Raw genomic sequence first — 17,324 nt, 5'->3', positions numbered from 1 at the left:
ACTGTGGGACAGGGGAAAAAAAAAATCACCAAACTCTGATGTAAGGAGACCTTGGGTTTTAATCCTAATACTGCTTCTGGTGGCCAGAGTGCCTAATTATATTCATCATCAAGGATATTTAGAGCGGGGCGCCTGGGTGGCTCAGTCATTAAGCGTCTGCCTTCGGCTCAGGTCATGATCCCAGGGTCCTGGGATTGAGTCCCACATCGGGCTCCCTGCTCCGCGGGAAGCCTGCTTCTCCCTCTCCCACTCCCCCTGCTTGTGTTCCTACTCTCGCTGTGTCTCTCTCTGTCAAATAAATAAATAAATCTTTAAAAAAAAAAAAAAAAAAAAAAAGGATATTTAGAGCCCCCAGGGACTACAGAGTTGTTTTTTTTTTAAAGTCCTAATCCACACCTTTCTGGTTAGGAAACAAGGTTAAGATTTTTGTAATGTCCAAAACAAGTAATTTTAAATTTTAAAATAACATGTACATAAAGATTGTGAATTTTGTTTTTAAAGGTCCCATGCATAACCCAGACAATAAAGTGAAAAGAGAAACAAACAAACCTGGATGAATGTAATTCTGCTATGTATTAGCTGTGTGGTGGCTGGTCTTTGCTAAGTCTCTATTTTCCTCATGCATGAAACAGAGGTAACATAGCTACTTTATAGTTAGGAACTCAAATAACAGCACAATTATTATCATTACTACTGCTAGTATTATTATATTATTGTATTATTACAATAGATATTGTATTATTATATACTATTGCAACAGTAGCAGCACTTTTAAAAACAGCCTACTACAGGGAAAGAACACTGGAATCAGAGTCTAAGATGTAACTGAGTCTCACTTGTGCCACTGCCTAGTTTTCCAACCACAGATTTCCCCCTTTAAACCTGTCAACTAGGGGATAGAATTAAATGATCTGTAAGCTCTCTTTCTAGCTATAATATTTTGTGACTCAAAATAGAAGTCATCCAAAAGAGACGAAAAAAGAGTAAGACTGGCTAACAAAATTAAGGTACCTAATTCACAATCCTCAACTATTTGAAAATTTAAGTTCTAAGAGAAGCGATTTTTAAAATCTTTAACCTAATATTAAGTAGACCTTCCAAAATAAGGGACTAGTTGAAAATAGCATGCATGCATTCATTTGTTCATTTGTTCACCAATCACCTATTAGACACTTTGCCCTGTACAAGGCACTGGAAATACAAAAATGTTTACTTAAGACATGGTACCTATCCTCAAGAAGCTCGAATTGTAGTGGAAGACAAATTTAAACAAATCACTATACTTGGGCACACCAAAGGAACTAACAGAGAATTCTCAAGCTGCTATGAGAGCAGAGAAGAGACTCCCCAGTCCTGCCCAGGGACTAGCACTTAAGAAAAATTTCCTGAGGCATTGGTACCTACACCAAGTCTTATAAAGAACTAGATGGGTACAATGTCTAGGCTTCAGAAGAACTCAAAGACTAGAACAATAATGGGGAGTTGTCTTTTTATTTTGTACAAACCTATTTCTCTTCAATTAGTAAGGGTTAAAAGTGAGAAATAAAAGTGGTTTCTACATAAAAGCTATTGAAGGATCATGCCTTTAAAAAATATTTTATCTTTAGCCCTTAACACAAGTGTAATGAAAGGTACTTAATTGATGTTAACTGATGTTTTTGTGACTGGATAAATAAAATACTGAGCAAACAGTTATATATTCTAACATTCATAGTCTCTAAATTTCATACGTCCTGTCTCTTATTATTGGACTCACACTGATTTTGTTACTTTGTATACTTATTTTTCAATAGTTAAGATAAAATAAACTTGTTTTTTTTTAAACTTCAAAAAAACAGTAGTTTACATACTGACCTCAGGATCCTACTGGCAAAAGCCTTGATATTAAACCATTTAGAATATAAAAAGTATAGCTGTCTCTGTGCCCTCTACAGAAAGATCCTTAAATTCAAAATGAAATTTTAACTTTTTGAAAAGTATAGGCAGAAATAACCCTTAAAATCTACCTTCAGATATGTAAAACTTACCTTAGGTTGGCAACCACCAGAATCAAGAAGTGAAAACAAGAAAATGGAGACATGCTCTTAAACTACGACATAAGAACTCAAGAGAGAGGTCTTTATCTCTTCGTCTTCTTCCCATGACGAAATGAAATGATTCTGTTCAACTAAGGGCTCTCCAGAACTCCAGACTGAGTTCAAGTCTCTATTATCAGTAACACGCCGTTCCCGATTCCTCTCAGATGTGTTTCTGCCACTTCATAGTAATTCATTCTCTCGTTCACCCAGGCCCGACACCTCACTTCTCTCTCATTCCCTTCTCTATGTCTCCTTTACCTGAGCGATCACCAAAATTTCTTAGATTTGTCCTTAAAAGAGTTCCTGCATATTGCTCCATTTGCAGCTCATTTCCACCGCAGTCCTCATTCTGATTAGCTAACGTGAGGTCTATCGGAATATTCCCTTAGCCCGTGTTCTAGTCTCTGTCCTGTCTCTTCTGCGCCTGTGACTACCGTGTATCGCACACTGTCGGTTTCACATCGTGTTTCACGTTCACTTTACCCAAATAACTCTAGGACCCACATGGTGCCCGTGATGACATTTGTCAGCCTGCGCTACGCAGACACACTTCACTGCTACACCAACAAAGCAGCTCCATTTTTATCTGTTCTACGCATGACATTTTCTGCGAAAGATTTCATTGGGAAAAAAGCATTCTTCAGCTAAAAACTGGCCTACAGAATCAATTCTGCAGAATGTCCAGCCTGGCTCTGTTGTGGTGACTCGGTCTTCTCTTGCCTTGCTCTTTTTCTTTATTTGCTCCTCTTTATTAATGAATTCATATATTCAAGTAATATTTATTGAAAACCCAAGATTTACCAAGGCACTATAAATCAATAAAAAAGACAGTACAACGTTCATAAAATCTACAGCCAGATGAGACAGACTGGCAATGATAATGAAGTGTGCTAAATTCTCTCAAGAGAAAAAAATTCTACACATAATAGGGGAAGTGAGAACCCTCTCCAATCCTGAGGTTCATAAAATGTAAAAGAATGAAGAGCCTCCAGTTGAGAGCGCTATAGGGGATGATCCAGTAGCCTCAGGGAAAAGACTAAGTTTAAATAAAGCAAGAATGTAAAAGAAATATGAAAAAGATGGAGGATAAAGAGGAATTTGTTAATCATGAACAGAATTTCATAGGGCACAGTGGAAGAAGGCTAATTTGCAGAGATGTACAATCAGGATACGTGATGTGAGAACTTATTTTTGAGTAGAGACCCAAGAAAGCAGACATGTAAGGAATCCTAGGTTTAATGGGTTACAAGGCTACAAGCAAATTAGTTACAGAGCTAAGAGAGATGATGAGGATGGATGGCACTCTAACTCATCAGGGTTCAGCTGTGGCATAGATAGGTGGCTTTTCTCATCTGCATAAGGAGATTATTTGGTGGATAAGGAGACTTCTATCTCTCTGTATGTAGCCATTTGCAACCTAGACTGATATGGATTCAAGTGAAAAAAGCTCCAGGCTTAAGGCTTCAGACATATAGCTCCAGACTCCTGACAGCCTATGTGTCATAAGGCTCCCTAAGGGTGAACAATAGGACATTTTCTTAGTATCCCATTCAGAGGCTTGCTGGGTGCTGTGTATACAGTATATATTTAATAAATATTCTGGATGTAACAAAGAATGTCCTTCATGGTTAGAAAAACACCCCCAATTATCCTTAATGACCGATAAATTTACCTGAAGCCAGACTGCTTGAATTTAACTTCCAAATCTGACACTTACTAGCTGTGAACCTGGGCAAATTAATTAACCTAAATGTGCCTCAGTTTCTTTATCTAAAAAGCATTGATGATAATAAGAACACCTGCCTCAAAGGGTTTTTGTGAGGACTGAATGAATTAAAACAGGCGAAGTATTTAACACAATGCCTGGGGGTGCCTGGGTGGCTCAGTCAGTTAAGTGTGGCTCGGGTCATGACCTCAGGGTCCTGGGATGGAGCCCCCATCGCATGGGGCTCCCTGCTCAGCGGGGAGTCTGCTTCTCCCTCTCCCGCTACCCCTGCTTGTGCTCACTCTCTCTCTGTCAAATATATAGACAAAACAATGCCTGGTACACAGAAAGCCCCTTCCTGAGGCATTATGTTCAAAGAACATGAGATCGATTAGCTTCGTGAAGCGTTGTACTACTTACTGTACAGCACAATGGGTACATTAACTACTTCTTCAAACTTCAACTATCACTATGAAGGTATTGCTTACCTGGATCAAAATTATCACCAAATATTCTCTTGGCAGGAATCTTCAGGGCCATAGCAGGAAATTGTTTCTTTAACTAGAATTTAAAAAAAAAAACATTATATGAACTTAATTCTTTAAGTCTTCTAGTTATACATGTACCAAAACAAATTATAATCTGATTTTCAAGAAAATACATCATAAGACATACTTTTAAGGACATCATGATCAAATATATACAATATTAAATTACACCAATAAGATAACATTAGTTTGACTAATCATCCTATTTTGTCCCAATAGAACACTTAGTATCTTTGCGACCCTGGATAAGTTACTTAACATCTGTGCTTCAGTTTTCTTGTCTGTAAAATGGAGATGATTTTGGCACTTAGACAAGAATCTGGAGTAAAGATCTGAATACATGTTACTCACCATTTATTACCTCAAGAGAAGTTGTGATCTTTGCATTCTTTCTATATGAACAGACTGACAATTGTTTTGTAAGAGAGCTGGTGAATTTTGCTTTCAATACCCTCTGCTCTAGCCTACCCCTTATTAATATTTTAATACATTCGCTTATCAGATTTGCTTATTCCCAGACAAAGAACAACTTGGCCCTGAAGACATTAAATCTGGGACAGTAAGGTCATAAAAATGGATTAATGCTTATTTTTATTATAAGCCTGATGTCAAAAAACCACACACACACATTAACTATATATCCAACTACCAAAATGTCAGGAAATACAAAGAATAGAAGAATGTATTAATCACTCTACACCACAAGTATACAGTCAGCAAAATCCAGACTGAAAAATCTGTAGACAAATGACCCTGCTTTTTCAACAAAAAAATTGTAACAGAAAGAAAAGAGGTGGAAGGGGAGACTTTGTGGCATAAAGACACTTCATAGATTTATCAACCAGTCATATAAACACTAACTGAATACTAGATATTAAAATGTCATTGTTAATTATTTTCAGATGTGGTACTAGTACTGTGTGTATGTGTGCACATGCATTTGTAAAGAACTTTTATCTTTTTAGAGATGTATACTAAAATATTTACAGATGAAATGGTACGAAGTCTAAAATTTGCTTCAAAATTACAGGGGGCTGGCTAGGGAGAGAGATGAAACGAGAATGGCCGTGTATCTGGACCTGCGGCAGCTGGTGGTACATTACATTGTTATCTGTGTTTGTACTATTCTCTCTACTTCTGTATGTGTGCAACAATTTCTACAATTAAAAAATTTTAAATGCAAACTACACTTATAAAAAATACATTTCTATGGACAAAATGTTTACAGATTGGTTATTTTACTTTTTGTTTTTTCTTGTACTCTAAAAGGAACACAGGGAAAGAATTTGTGTTTTCAGTCTTAGGGAAATCCAGGCCAGGTTTAACCCCACTTCTGTGGTTTCAAAGAATACAACTGATGCGATTCCCCTGTTTTTTGCTTTGCACCTCACCGCAGGAGGCAGAATTAGGAGTTATAGAAAAAGAGGCAGACAGAGAAAATGGAGAAATAAGAAAAAGATGAAAAAAGGAAGAGAAATACAGGAAAAATGAGGGAGAAGGATAATAAAAACTCAACTATATATTAAGGAAAACTTTCTGCAAAAAGCTTACAATGGGATGTTTGTTGGAAAAAGAGAATGAAAGTGATCATGGGGGGGGAGGGTACCCCCAAACCATTCTACTTCACTTTTATACTTAAAGACACTCAAATATTAACACCCTAACCTAATTAATCTCTAGCTATTTATAGATTTAGTTATTTGAGAGAGCATGTGCACAAGTGGGCAGGGGAGGGGGTAGAGGGATAGAGGGAGAGAGAGAAGCAGGCTCCCGCTCAGGCAGGGAGCCCGATGCGGAACTCGATCTCAGGACCCTGGGATCATGACCTGAGCTGAAGGCAGATGCTTAACCAACTGAGCCATCCAGGCACCCCAGGCACCCCTAATCTCTAGCTATTTAAATCATGAAACCATCATGACATGAGGATGGTTCTTCACTCATGAAAGATCTCCACACTGCTGAGCTTTTAGGTGATATCCCCTACATTCTTCCTTCTTATAAACAGTCCTACAGAAGGAAACACATTTAGAAGGTAAATCTGGCTAATATAATCTTCTAAGCAAAATACAGAAAGAAATCTCAGATTTTCAGTTATTAGTAGTTTACTGAAAAAAATTTCATCTTGTTTCTCAAAGAAGTTAATATAAACTATTGGTATATGCATATATGTGTTATAGTATCATCATGATAGCTACAGTCAAATCTGTACAATCCTCAAAAAAATGCTAATCATTTATATAATGGTATCCAAGAATTTCAAATAGAGCTGGCAATTTAACCCTCACCCAGCCTCCAATATAAACTATTTTTTTCCCCAATATAAACTATTTTTTTTTAATCACTCAACATTATAGGGGTGCCTGGGTGGCTCAGTTGGTTAAGCATCCGACTCTTGATCTCAGCTCAGGTCTCAATCTCAGGGTCATGAGTTTGAGCCCTGCATTGTGCTCCACCCTGGATATGGAGTGTACTTAAAAATAAGTAAGTAAATAAACTAACTAAATAAAAATCATTCAACATTACAGAAGATATCCTCATGTACAAATTGTTTTTGGCTATTATTTTGTTTCAAAAGTGTGACTTCACTTACAGTCAAAAAAAGACTGTCACAGTATCATTTGATTAAGCAACTAAATATATATATATTTAGTTTGGCTACATATGCGTTAAAGAAAAATTAATAAACAGAAGAAAACAGAGTAAAAATACTACAGATCTCTGAGTAGCAACATAGGAGGGGTGATTTTTAAGTTTGAACACTTACTTCCCTCTACATTCCAGATTTCCTAGAATATATATTATTTTTACATAGGAAAAAATGCCATTTAAAAAGCTTTATTATTTTAAAAGTTCAATTTTAACTAGCAAAGCATTTGAATATTATTTGGAAGAAAAGCAGACACAGTGAAATGCTAAATAGAAATGAATCAGAAGGTGCTCCCGGGTGGCTCAGTCGGTTAAGTGTCTGCCTTTGGCTCAGGTCATGATCCCAGGGTCCTGGTACCAAGTCCCACGTCAGGCTCCCTGCTCGGCAGAGAGTCTACTTCTCCTGCCCCTTACCCGCTTGTGCTTGCTCTCTTTCTCCCCCCTCCCAAAATAAATAAAATCTTTAAAAAAAATAAAGAAATGAATCAGAAGTCTTACTTTCATGACTTAACAAAACATGGAATATTGTACAACTAGACATTGGATTCATTCTGGCCCATTTAGAAAATAATTTATCTCTTAACTGAGATATGCTTAACTTCTTCCATATTTAAAGTATCTTACAAATGGTAAGCCACAGACTTCTGTATCTATTTAACCCTATTTTTAAAATCAAGAGACAGGTTAAGAAAATTGAAGAAAATTACCTTAATATGAAACAATTTTTTCTGAAGGATGCCTGGTAATCTACCACTTATTAAACAATGACATAAGGAGATTCCTATTTATTCTTAGGGCAGAAAAAAATTTAAATTTGGGATTTGAAGCATAATTGCTTTTTTCCTTAACTGAAGCAAAGCTTGGAATCCAGAGCTGTCTTAATAATCTAAGGTCTATAATGACCAACACAGGTGGGGTTCTTTGGCCTCCTAGGTATGCATGACTAATATCCAACACAACAGTGGACAACAATACACAAACACTGGTCTCTGCATAGATCTGGCCTGACATGTTACAATGACCATGGTGCTCTCGCTTCCTACTTTAGAGAGTAATTGGAATTGCAAACACTGGATTAAAAATAATATTTAATATCTGAATTCTGAATATATAAAAATAGATTTTACTAATTTAAACAATTAATGATCCCTTAGATATCACCCCCCATCGACCAGTAACTGTTAGAACTTACAAACGTCCATATTCATTTTAGTTGTGTTGGCTACTTAAAATCTGGAACTGAAGACTTACCTCTAGCCAAAAATGAAACTATAGAAGGAAGGTAAGCTTATGACAAACTTTCAGACCTAAATCTAGTTGCTGGGCAATTTAACCAGAAATAACATGACGATTAACAACTATTAGAGAGGTAGTAGAAAGAATTTATTTCTAATATTCTGACATTAAATGTATTTTAAGCTGCATATCTAGTTTTTATATCTTCAAGAGTTTACTTGGAAATTCTCAACAATCCTCTCTCCACCCTTTTTGGTAGGAATTCCAAAGTTAGGATGCTTCTGGAGAATCTCTTACGCTTTTCTGCTTGTCTTTTTGAGTAGGAGTATTATTTAATCACTCAAAGAAATCTCTCTTGGGGCACCTGGGTGGCTCAGTCGGTTAAGTTCCTGCTTCCAGCTCAGGTCATAGTCTCAGGGTCCTGGAATCAAGCCCCACATCAGGTTCCCTGCTCAGTGGGGAGTCTGCTGCTTCTCTCTGCCCCTCCCCCTGTTCTTGCATGATCTCTCTCTCTCTCTCAAATAAATAAATAAAATCTTTTTTAAAAAAAGAAATTTCTCTTATTTGCAAGTTTTCTCAGGTGTTTTATTCTATTTTAATTTGTTTTAAGTTTTATTTAAGTAGTCTCTATACTTAATATGGGGCTTGAACTCACAACCCTAAGATCAAGAGTTGCACACTCTTCCGATTGAGCCAGCCAGGCACCCTCAGGTGTTTTGTGTTAAATAAAAATCCTGCAGACTGACATTTACTTACAGTATTGTAAAGCTTATCAAACTCTGCATATCTCCTGAAGACAAACCACTCACTCCTGCCCATTGAGACCAGAACTTTATAAACCTGCAGAAATAAAAAATAGCATAACAAAACTTGATTGCAAAAAAATTCATTAGCTATTTAATAGGTGAATAACCTGTTTTTATACTCAGGGAACTGATATTAAACATCCATGTTTATACATGATTCCCTAAAATACAGAAGTATACTGGTTAAAAGACTTTGTTTTCTTGAAAGGAGATATTTTGTTTTTTAGAAGATATTTTATTTTTAAAATGTTATGAAATATTTGTATAATTTTCAAAGAGAATAACACAGTGAACACCTGTGAACTCATTCAGATGTTCTGAATTTTAACATTTTGCCATTCTTGTTTCAGACTTCTCTCCCCCCAAGATTACAACATTATAGATTCAATTGATGCCATTCTCCTCTCCTCTTCTCCAGCAATAACCATTACACTAAATTATAAAGTATTTTCAAAAGTGGTGCCTGGCACATAGTAAAGACTCAATTCTTAGTTCTTCTCCTTCCAGATCATCTTGTACACAGTATTTTTCAAACTGGAATTTATCCTCAGACTTCCTACTGCCATCTTACATGTGTTTAATATTTTCATATATACATAACTTCATATAACCAGAGTCAACAACCCTATGAAGTAAGCAGAACAAATACTATAACCCCCTAGTATACACATGAGGAAATGATGGCCCAAAAAAGCTTAATAACTTGCCCAAATTCACAGACTTATTAGACTAAAATTTAAATCTTTGACCCTTCATGTACCAGAACCAGTATCAAATCATCAACAATTATAATACAGAATTAATTCTTGTAATTCATCTCATCCCATCCCATAGTTTCAGAGTATAATTCAACATACTAATGTAGAGAGAATGGTTTGAGACCCCAAAGATCTGTCATTTCTTTTTTCTTTTTTTTAAGATTTATTTATTTATTTGAGAGAGAGGAAGAGAAGCATGAGGGGTGGGGAAGGGCAGAGGGAGATGGAGAGAGTCTTAAGCAGACTCCACACTGAGTGAGGGGCCTGACACAGGGCTCGATCCCAGAACCCTGAGTTCATGACCTGAGCCAAAACCAAGAGTCAGACACTTAACCAACTGCGCCACCCAGGAGCCCTATGTGTCATTTCTAAAGAGAAAAATAACAAGAATCCATGCATTTGAGGAAAAGCTCACTGATGTATGACTTGGGTTATGAATTACAGAGATAGGAATTACTTTGGGGTTTACAATACAGTTGTCCACTGTCTGTTAGACAACTCAGAGTAAACCAGGTTTATTTTAGAACATGGGTATACAAATATGTATAAACTATCCTTTCCCATAAAAGACTGAAAGCTACACTCACAAGTTCATAGCTAGATAATGTGAGGAGAGTACCTCTCTGATACTCTATGTGATTAAAACATGAATTCTGTAGCACTTTGTAAGATATGGTCACGTTAATAAGCGCACAGTGAGAAGGGTCCCAGCATGCAAAGCCACGTTCCTCTGTGTGAGAGAGGATAAGGTCTCACCTGGAACGTGAAACAAAGTCCTTGGTATCAATCACCTGAGTTAAGTGATGAATTACTTAGAGTGAGAGAAAAAGAGCACCTAGGCACCCTACATGAGCTGGGATGGTGGGTGGTAACATGGCTCTTCTGGTCTTAACTAAAAAGGCATCAAGTTGTCAAAGAGGAAGCTACTGGATGTAAGATACCAGATTTGTTTGTAACATGATACTGCTCACAAAGAGAGAATGCGGAAGTAGAGGATAAAGAACCTGGTCAAGGGGCCAGCAAAGCTACACCGTTTCTAAGACTAGGTTACAGATTTAACTCAGAGCATTCAAGATCAGATAGGACTGGAAGCAGGACTGCTACCAAAGAATCAGAAACTTAGGTTTAGATGACTGCAAGCCACTTGAATTAGTTATGCTGGCTTCCTAGTGTGGTAAGGTGGCTTCCCATGGTTACCAAAGGACAGCCAAGACTAGAAGCCACAAATAGGTTCCAGGCTGAAGCAGCTCTGCTTCAGATAAAGCCCCATGAAGTTACCAATCAGCAGTATGACTTATGAACAAGGGCCTATTTTTTTTTCAAGATTTTATTTTATTTATTTATGTGAAAGAGAGACAAAGCAGAGAAAGCCTGACTCAGGGCTCCATCCCAAGACCCCAGGATCGTGACCTGAGCCAAAGGCAGATGCTTAACCGACTGAGCCACCCAGGCACCCTGAACAAGGGCCTATTAAGTTCTAATAAAACACCAACAGGTAACCACAAACTCTTCAAATTTTAAAAAACACTTTCATTTGCAAAAGAAGCACAAGAATTCACAGAAAGCAGTACAATACTTATTATAATATAAAACTATTTGGTTTTTTAAAAAAATATTTCCTTATTGCCTGTTTTGTCCCACCAGAATTTAAGATGCTTGAGAGCAACGGCCGTATCATGCTTGCTACCTACCATATCCCCAGTGCCTAGAACAGCACCTAGCATGACACACAAACTCAATGACAATTTGTTGAATGGATAAATGAAAGTATAATTTAGACTTGGTTTAAGTTAAGACATCCTAGAAGGTAATGCATTTCTCTGTTAGAAGCTTCACAGTATGGAGCTATATAAAAGACACGAGAACTAGAGTATAAAAATATTACAGATAGCAAATAACACAATGTCTGTTTTTGTTCCCAAGTAGGACACAGGCATCTGGGACCAACTGAGGCTCGACACAGAGTCTGTGTTGGGTGAGGTAGGGTCTATCTGTGTTGCCTAGAACTGAGGTTCTTGAGGACTGCCCTGTAGTGGTCAGCAACTAACATGTAAACTTAGTACTACTTTTCATTCAACATCAATTCAACAAATACTTTCTAAATATCTATCTCTGTTCTGGGTACTGATAAAGCAACAGTGAGGGAAGTTCTTATTTCAAAGGATCTCGCATTCTAGTCTAGTCTAGTTATAAATAAGCACAAAATGTGTCAGGTAGTGAGAACTGCTATTAAAAAATTAAATAGGGTAGAGGTACCTGGGTGGCTCAGTCAGGTAAGCATCTGACTTTTGATCTCAGCTCAGGTCTTGATCTCAGGATTGTGAGTTCAAGCCCTGCACTGGACTCCATGCTGGGTGTGGAGCCTACATGAAAAAAGGAATGGTTCGCCTGGGTGGCTCAGTTGGTTAAGCATCCGACTCTTGATTTCGGCTCAGGTCATGATCTCAGAGTTGTAAGATTGAGCCCCGTGCTGGGCTCTGCACTGGGTGTGGAGACGGCTTAAGATTCTCTCTCCCTCTTCCTCTGCCCCTTACAACACCCCCCCCCCCCAAAAAAATTAAGCAGGACAGAGAATGAAAGGGGTAGGGTGGGGTGTGAAGGTGCTATTTTATATAGGGTGGTCAGAAAAAGCCTCTCTACAAGGGCAACATTTGATAATCTGAAGCAAGGAAATGAACAAAGTGATCTGGAGGAGGCCTCCAAGAATGCAGGGGACAGCTCTGGGAACAGGTGGGTAAGAGTGATGCTACAGGCTTCCCTGAACCTTTCACAGAAGGCATGAAAATACCTCTACCATGAAAAGTAAATGGACACTGAGATAACCCACTGCCTATATTTGCTATATATGAACTTCCATCAAACTTGGCAGGAGGTTATGCCCTTAAAGGAGAGAATGCTCAAGGATTAAAAGAAAAAAAAATAGGAGAGGGAAGGAAAAAAAACTTTCACACACTCCACTATTTTACTGAGGTATACTGACCTCTTATTTACCATCAATGTGATGTTTCTAAGACTTGCTTATAAGATTGCGGAATAAATGAACAATGCTTAAGATACTGCTCTAACAGACACCGAGCAGAGGCAAATGGCCAGACACACACTGCAGCCTCTCCTCTGGGCTTTGGTACAGGGTATGGAGGTACGTTTATTAAGAAAGGGAGAACCGAGGAGAGGACAGAAGCTATTTCCAGTTCCTTGTCTGGGACTTTGGGAGAAAAGTGTCACTGGGGGCTCCAGCCCCACCTAGTTAAGAAAGGAGACTAGATCTCTCTCCGACAAATAAATAAATAAAATCTTAAAAAACAACAACAAAAAAAACGCCTGGGTGGCTCAGTCGGTTAAGCATCTGCCTTCAGCTCAGGTCATGATCCCGGGGTCCTGGGATCAAGCCCCGCGTCAGGCTCCTTGCTCCCCAGGGAGCCTGCTTCTCCCTCTGCCGCTCCCCCTGCTTTTTCTCTCTCTGACAAATAAATAAGTAAAATCTTAAAAAAAAAAAAAAAGAAAAAAGAAAAAGGAAAAGAAAAGAGACTGGAGTGGTCAGACCAAAGGGTTTAGTTTAACTCCTCAGTTTTCCCATGTGACATGAACTCTGAGTTGAAAGTCATCTGTTATGGGATGCACCTGGCAGGAGCGAGTCCCCAGGTCAGAGGCCGGGGTAGACCACTTGAATCAAGAACAGTGAAAGGAGTGGCAGAGCCTCAGTGGGGTCTACAGCCATCAAGAGCCAAGGGGAAGCTGAGTCAGCAGTAAGTCACCTACCACTCTGGCCAAGCCAACAAAGAACAGATCACAAATCAGTTGATTGACTGCAGATGCCAACAGTGGATGCCAACAAAATGTCCAGGGCTAGATCAGGTCAACCACAGCTGGCTGTTTGCCAGACCAGTCACTCTATACCCAGAACAGCAAAGATCTAGAGGGCTGACAAGAATGCAAGAGCCCTCAGCAGGCTACCATGAGGTCAGTCACTGACTCAACAAATACCACAAAAGGGGACACCATAAACCATGATGTCAAGTTGGAGGAGCGTGTGTTCAAATAGGAGAAAGAGAGTAGAATAAAGACAGCCTGAGCATTTTTACTTAAAAGAACTGCTTAAATTTTAGCTGCAACTAAATGTTAAATAGAACAGAGTTAAATGAATTTCTTCATACTACTCAGCAGATGGTAGGTGCTTACAAGGAAGAGCAAATCAGTTATAGACTAGATAAATGATATTGTTTCAGGGGGAGGAAGGCAGGAGATCTCTGAATATACACACAAACAGGACTACTGGAACTAAATACAGTAGGTTTCATTACACTAATTAGAGAAATGGCTACTCTCACTGACACAATGATTCAGCAAACATTCATTGTGCTTATTCTTTACAGTTCTATAGTAGATACTATGGTGATAAAAAATAATATTAGAAATGGACTTTGCCTTTCAGGTAGAAAAAGAGATAAAATACTGGATTAAACATTTCAAAAACTGAGGTAGAAAATGACTGTCATAAGAAAGATGCTGTGGAAATTGCAAGACAGGGGTTCTTAACATGGGATCCATGACTTCTGGAGTCCATTAAGCTCCCGACAACACATGCAAAATTATGTGCGTGTCTGTAGACCATTGTGTCTGCACATTTTCTGGTGAGAGGATCTATTGGAGTTTCACAAGCTTCTCCCAGGAGATATGTAAACAGGCAAAAATCTGAAAAGGAAACTATATCCTGTTATAGTACAAAGGGAAGACTGTGGAGGATATATCATTTGAAGGGTAAGTAAGATCTGGATATGTGGAAACATGGGGAGGATGTTTCTAGGTTAAGGAAGAACAAAAGAAGAAATGGAAATATTCTCGGGGCACCTGGGTGGCTCAGTCGTTAAGCGTCTGCCCTCGGCTCAGGTCATGATGCCAGGGTCCTGGGATCGAGCCCTGCATCGGGCTCCCTGCTCAGCAGGAAGCCTGCTTCTCCTTCTCCCACTGCTACTCCCCCTGCTCCCCTTCTCTCTCTGTCAAATAAATAAACTCTTAAAAAAAAAAAAAGAAAAAAATGGAAATATTCTCTATATTCATTTTTTCTCCATATGCTTTATATTACATACTTACAGTAAACCTCTTCTTTTTCTCTCTGTGTTCATCGGAGCTGGGAATGCTTACACTTGGGCAGCTTTCCTTGTAGTCCATGTTATAATCCCTTTGAGTTTATTGCCTCAAAAGGACACCAAAAAATGAGTCCGAAGAAATAGTCAGCAGAGGATAAACACAGTTAGCTAATCCAAAACATAAAACCTCTTGAGGTAACATTCATATTCCATCATGCAACCTTAATCAACGGGGGGGAGGGGGGGGAAAAAAACATGGATTAGCAAAATCATTTAAAAATACAATGATTTGTCATTATTCACAGGACCAATTTCATGCTTATTCTGGTAGGAATTTACATTTGATCGTAAGTCACAGCCCAGGTTAGAGATACAGTTTCTCTTATGCCCCATCAATAGCTAAACCACAATCAAACACGTGCATCCCACCAGCCTTCCTTACCACTAAGACATTCTAGGAGCCACAGTTCAGGTGGACTGAGGGCAACTTGCACCTAAAACGGCTCTATTTTGTTAGATTTCAAGCAGGGTTTTTCAAAGTGTGCTTTCCATTTTATTTTATTTTATTTTTAAGTGTATTTATTTAAGTAATCTCTACACCCAAGGTGGGGCTCGAACTCATAGCCCTCAGATTAAGAGTCAACATGCTCTTCCAACTGAGCCGGCCAGGCACCTCCAAAGTGTGTTTTTCAGGCTTCTTACATCAAGATGAGCAGGTGAAGCTTGCTTCAGATTAGGATCCTATATAGTAACTATTTACTCCTGTTTTACATGTGAGGCAACTGAGACATGGAGACATTAAATAAATTGCCCATCCAGGATGTGAACCCAGGCTGTGTGGCTCCAGTCTTGACTCTTAACCACTGTGCTATGCTGCATTTTTACAACTGTGTATAATTCTTATGCACTGGGCCCCTGGTCAGAGATATTACAATCTTCATATAGAATAAATACAATTATGTTAATATTATCATTCCACCCAAGGACAAAGGACTCGAGATATCAAACTGATGTCACTTTTGCTACACGGCAGCCCATACTCTCCACTGATACCAAATAATACCCTTTAAATAGTTTGCCAGTTTCCCTGGTGACTGATTTTAAGAAGTCACTCTGACAGATCTAAAAATTGTAAATAAATTATATTGAAGTAATGATTTCGAAAATCTATCAATAGGCATTGAGTATGGTGAATTTTAACTGATTATAAGGGTGCTTCCTTTGAGATGATTCAAAACCCACTTTGCTGGATTTGATTCTTGAAATGCAGTTTAGAAGGATTTATATGTAGTTGAATTAGTTGTCAGAAAACATAGACATGTCACCGGCCCCATCCTAAGCTCAGAGTGCCCCCATTAAAGCAGCTCAATTCTTCAGCTCACCCATTAGACCAGGACAGCCACCTGATCAAACTCTCGCCCCACAGTTCCATCGCTCTATTGCCACAGAATCAGAGCAGGTGGACCCTTACTCTTCTAAGGCAGATTAACCTTGCCTAGGAGCCCCAGACCACATCAGCCCATTCTCCAACTGTAGCAGAAGTGACAAGAGGGTGAAAGTTACAGTGCTACACTGTAGCACAGTGCTACACTGGGAATGTGGGACCCAGAGGGTGGTGGGCCCTGCTGGTACTGTATTATGTAGAGCTTGAATGTCTGTTTGTACCTTACTGTGCACGGTCCACAGGAGCAAAACTAGAGGAGAACATCATGTCTCAGGTCTTCCCTTTGGAAGGGACAATAAGGTTTGATATTAAGTGGCATCAGGAATAGACGAGGGGGGAAGAGCTGGGAAGTAGGATAAGTTGTTTCATACAAGGTACTCAGGGGACATGTATAGTGGGCAGTAAGTATAGAGCCCAGCACTTAGGAGGATGCCAAGTCTCCTCACTACCTATTCCTATCACCCCTCATTGCACCCCAATGAGAGCTCCCACAAGAACCCAGGAAGAAGTTCAAAGCCAACTCTGGGAAAAGACTGCCTTTATACTGAAAAATCTGCAGAATCTCAGAAATTTTTACCAGCAGGAGTCTGAGGAGCATATATGGGAGTACATTCAAAGGATATTAGGCCAAGGTGGACTAAATATGAGATTACTGTGATCCTATACATGGCCACAAGTGTATCCTAACAATCTTTCTCCAGACCTTCCCTGAGAAAGACCTGCAGCCATTCAAAAGGGTGACTGCTCACTGGGTAAAGAGAAATGTACAGTCCTTCCAAGGGTTACTAGATACTACGTCTAAACTGATACTTATCCCCAAAGACCCAAAACATGGCCCACCAGTCAGAGCACCTATCTCATTCCAGAAAAGAAATGAGTGATGAAGTCAACCCTGGTATCTCATGGTGGGTACCATGGGACCACAGGCCCATCCTTTGGTTATTTCCCTAGTCCTAAAATTTTTGTGAAAATGGATATACTTAGTAAGTGGCCAAGCCCCCACACTGGTTCCCTGT

The 17,324-nt window shown here is 38.9% G+C and overlaps 1 protein-coding gene across 8 annotated transcripts in view; it reads right to left on the bottom strand.

Moving 5' to 3' along the window:
- LOC110579077 (serine/threonine-protein kinase Sgk3) overlaps nucleotides 1-17,324 on the bottom strand; it is a 137,634-nt gene that overhangs the window by 49,788 nt on the left and 70,522 nt on the right. For 4 of the 8 annotated variants that reach the window (XM_021688617.2, XM_021688615.2, XM_021688618.1 and 1 more), the window contains exons 2-4: nucleotides 14,869-15,085; nucleotides 8,970-9,053; nucleotides 4,272-4,344 (exon numbers count right to left, since the gene is read on the bottom strand). In XM_021688617.2, the coding sequence (XP_021544292.1) occupies nucleotides 4,272-4,344; nucleotides 8,970-9,053; nucleotides 14,869-14,946 (235 nt within the window). In that variant the 5' untranslated portion in view covers nucleotides 14,947-15,085. Of the gene's footprint in view, nucleotides 1-4,271; nucleotides 4,345-8,969; nucleotides 9,054-14,868; nucleotides 15,167-17,324 lie in introns of those variants that run through there. The other 4 variants (XM_021688621.2, XM_021688622.2, XM_021688616.2 and 1 more) reach the window with 3 other exon arrangements.

The sequence above is a fragment of the Neomonachus schauinslandi genome, chromosome 4 (genome assembly GCF_002201575.2).
Source record: "Neomonachus schauinslandi chromosome 4, ASM220157v2, whole genome shotgun sequence".
NCBI lineage: Eukaryota > Metazoa > Chordata > Mammalia > Carnivora > Phocidae > Neomonachus > Neomonachus schauinslandi.
This window is presented reverse-complemented; position numbering and strand designations above follow the sequence as displayed.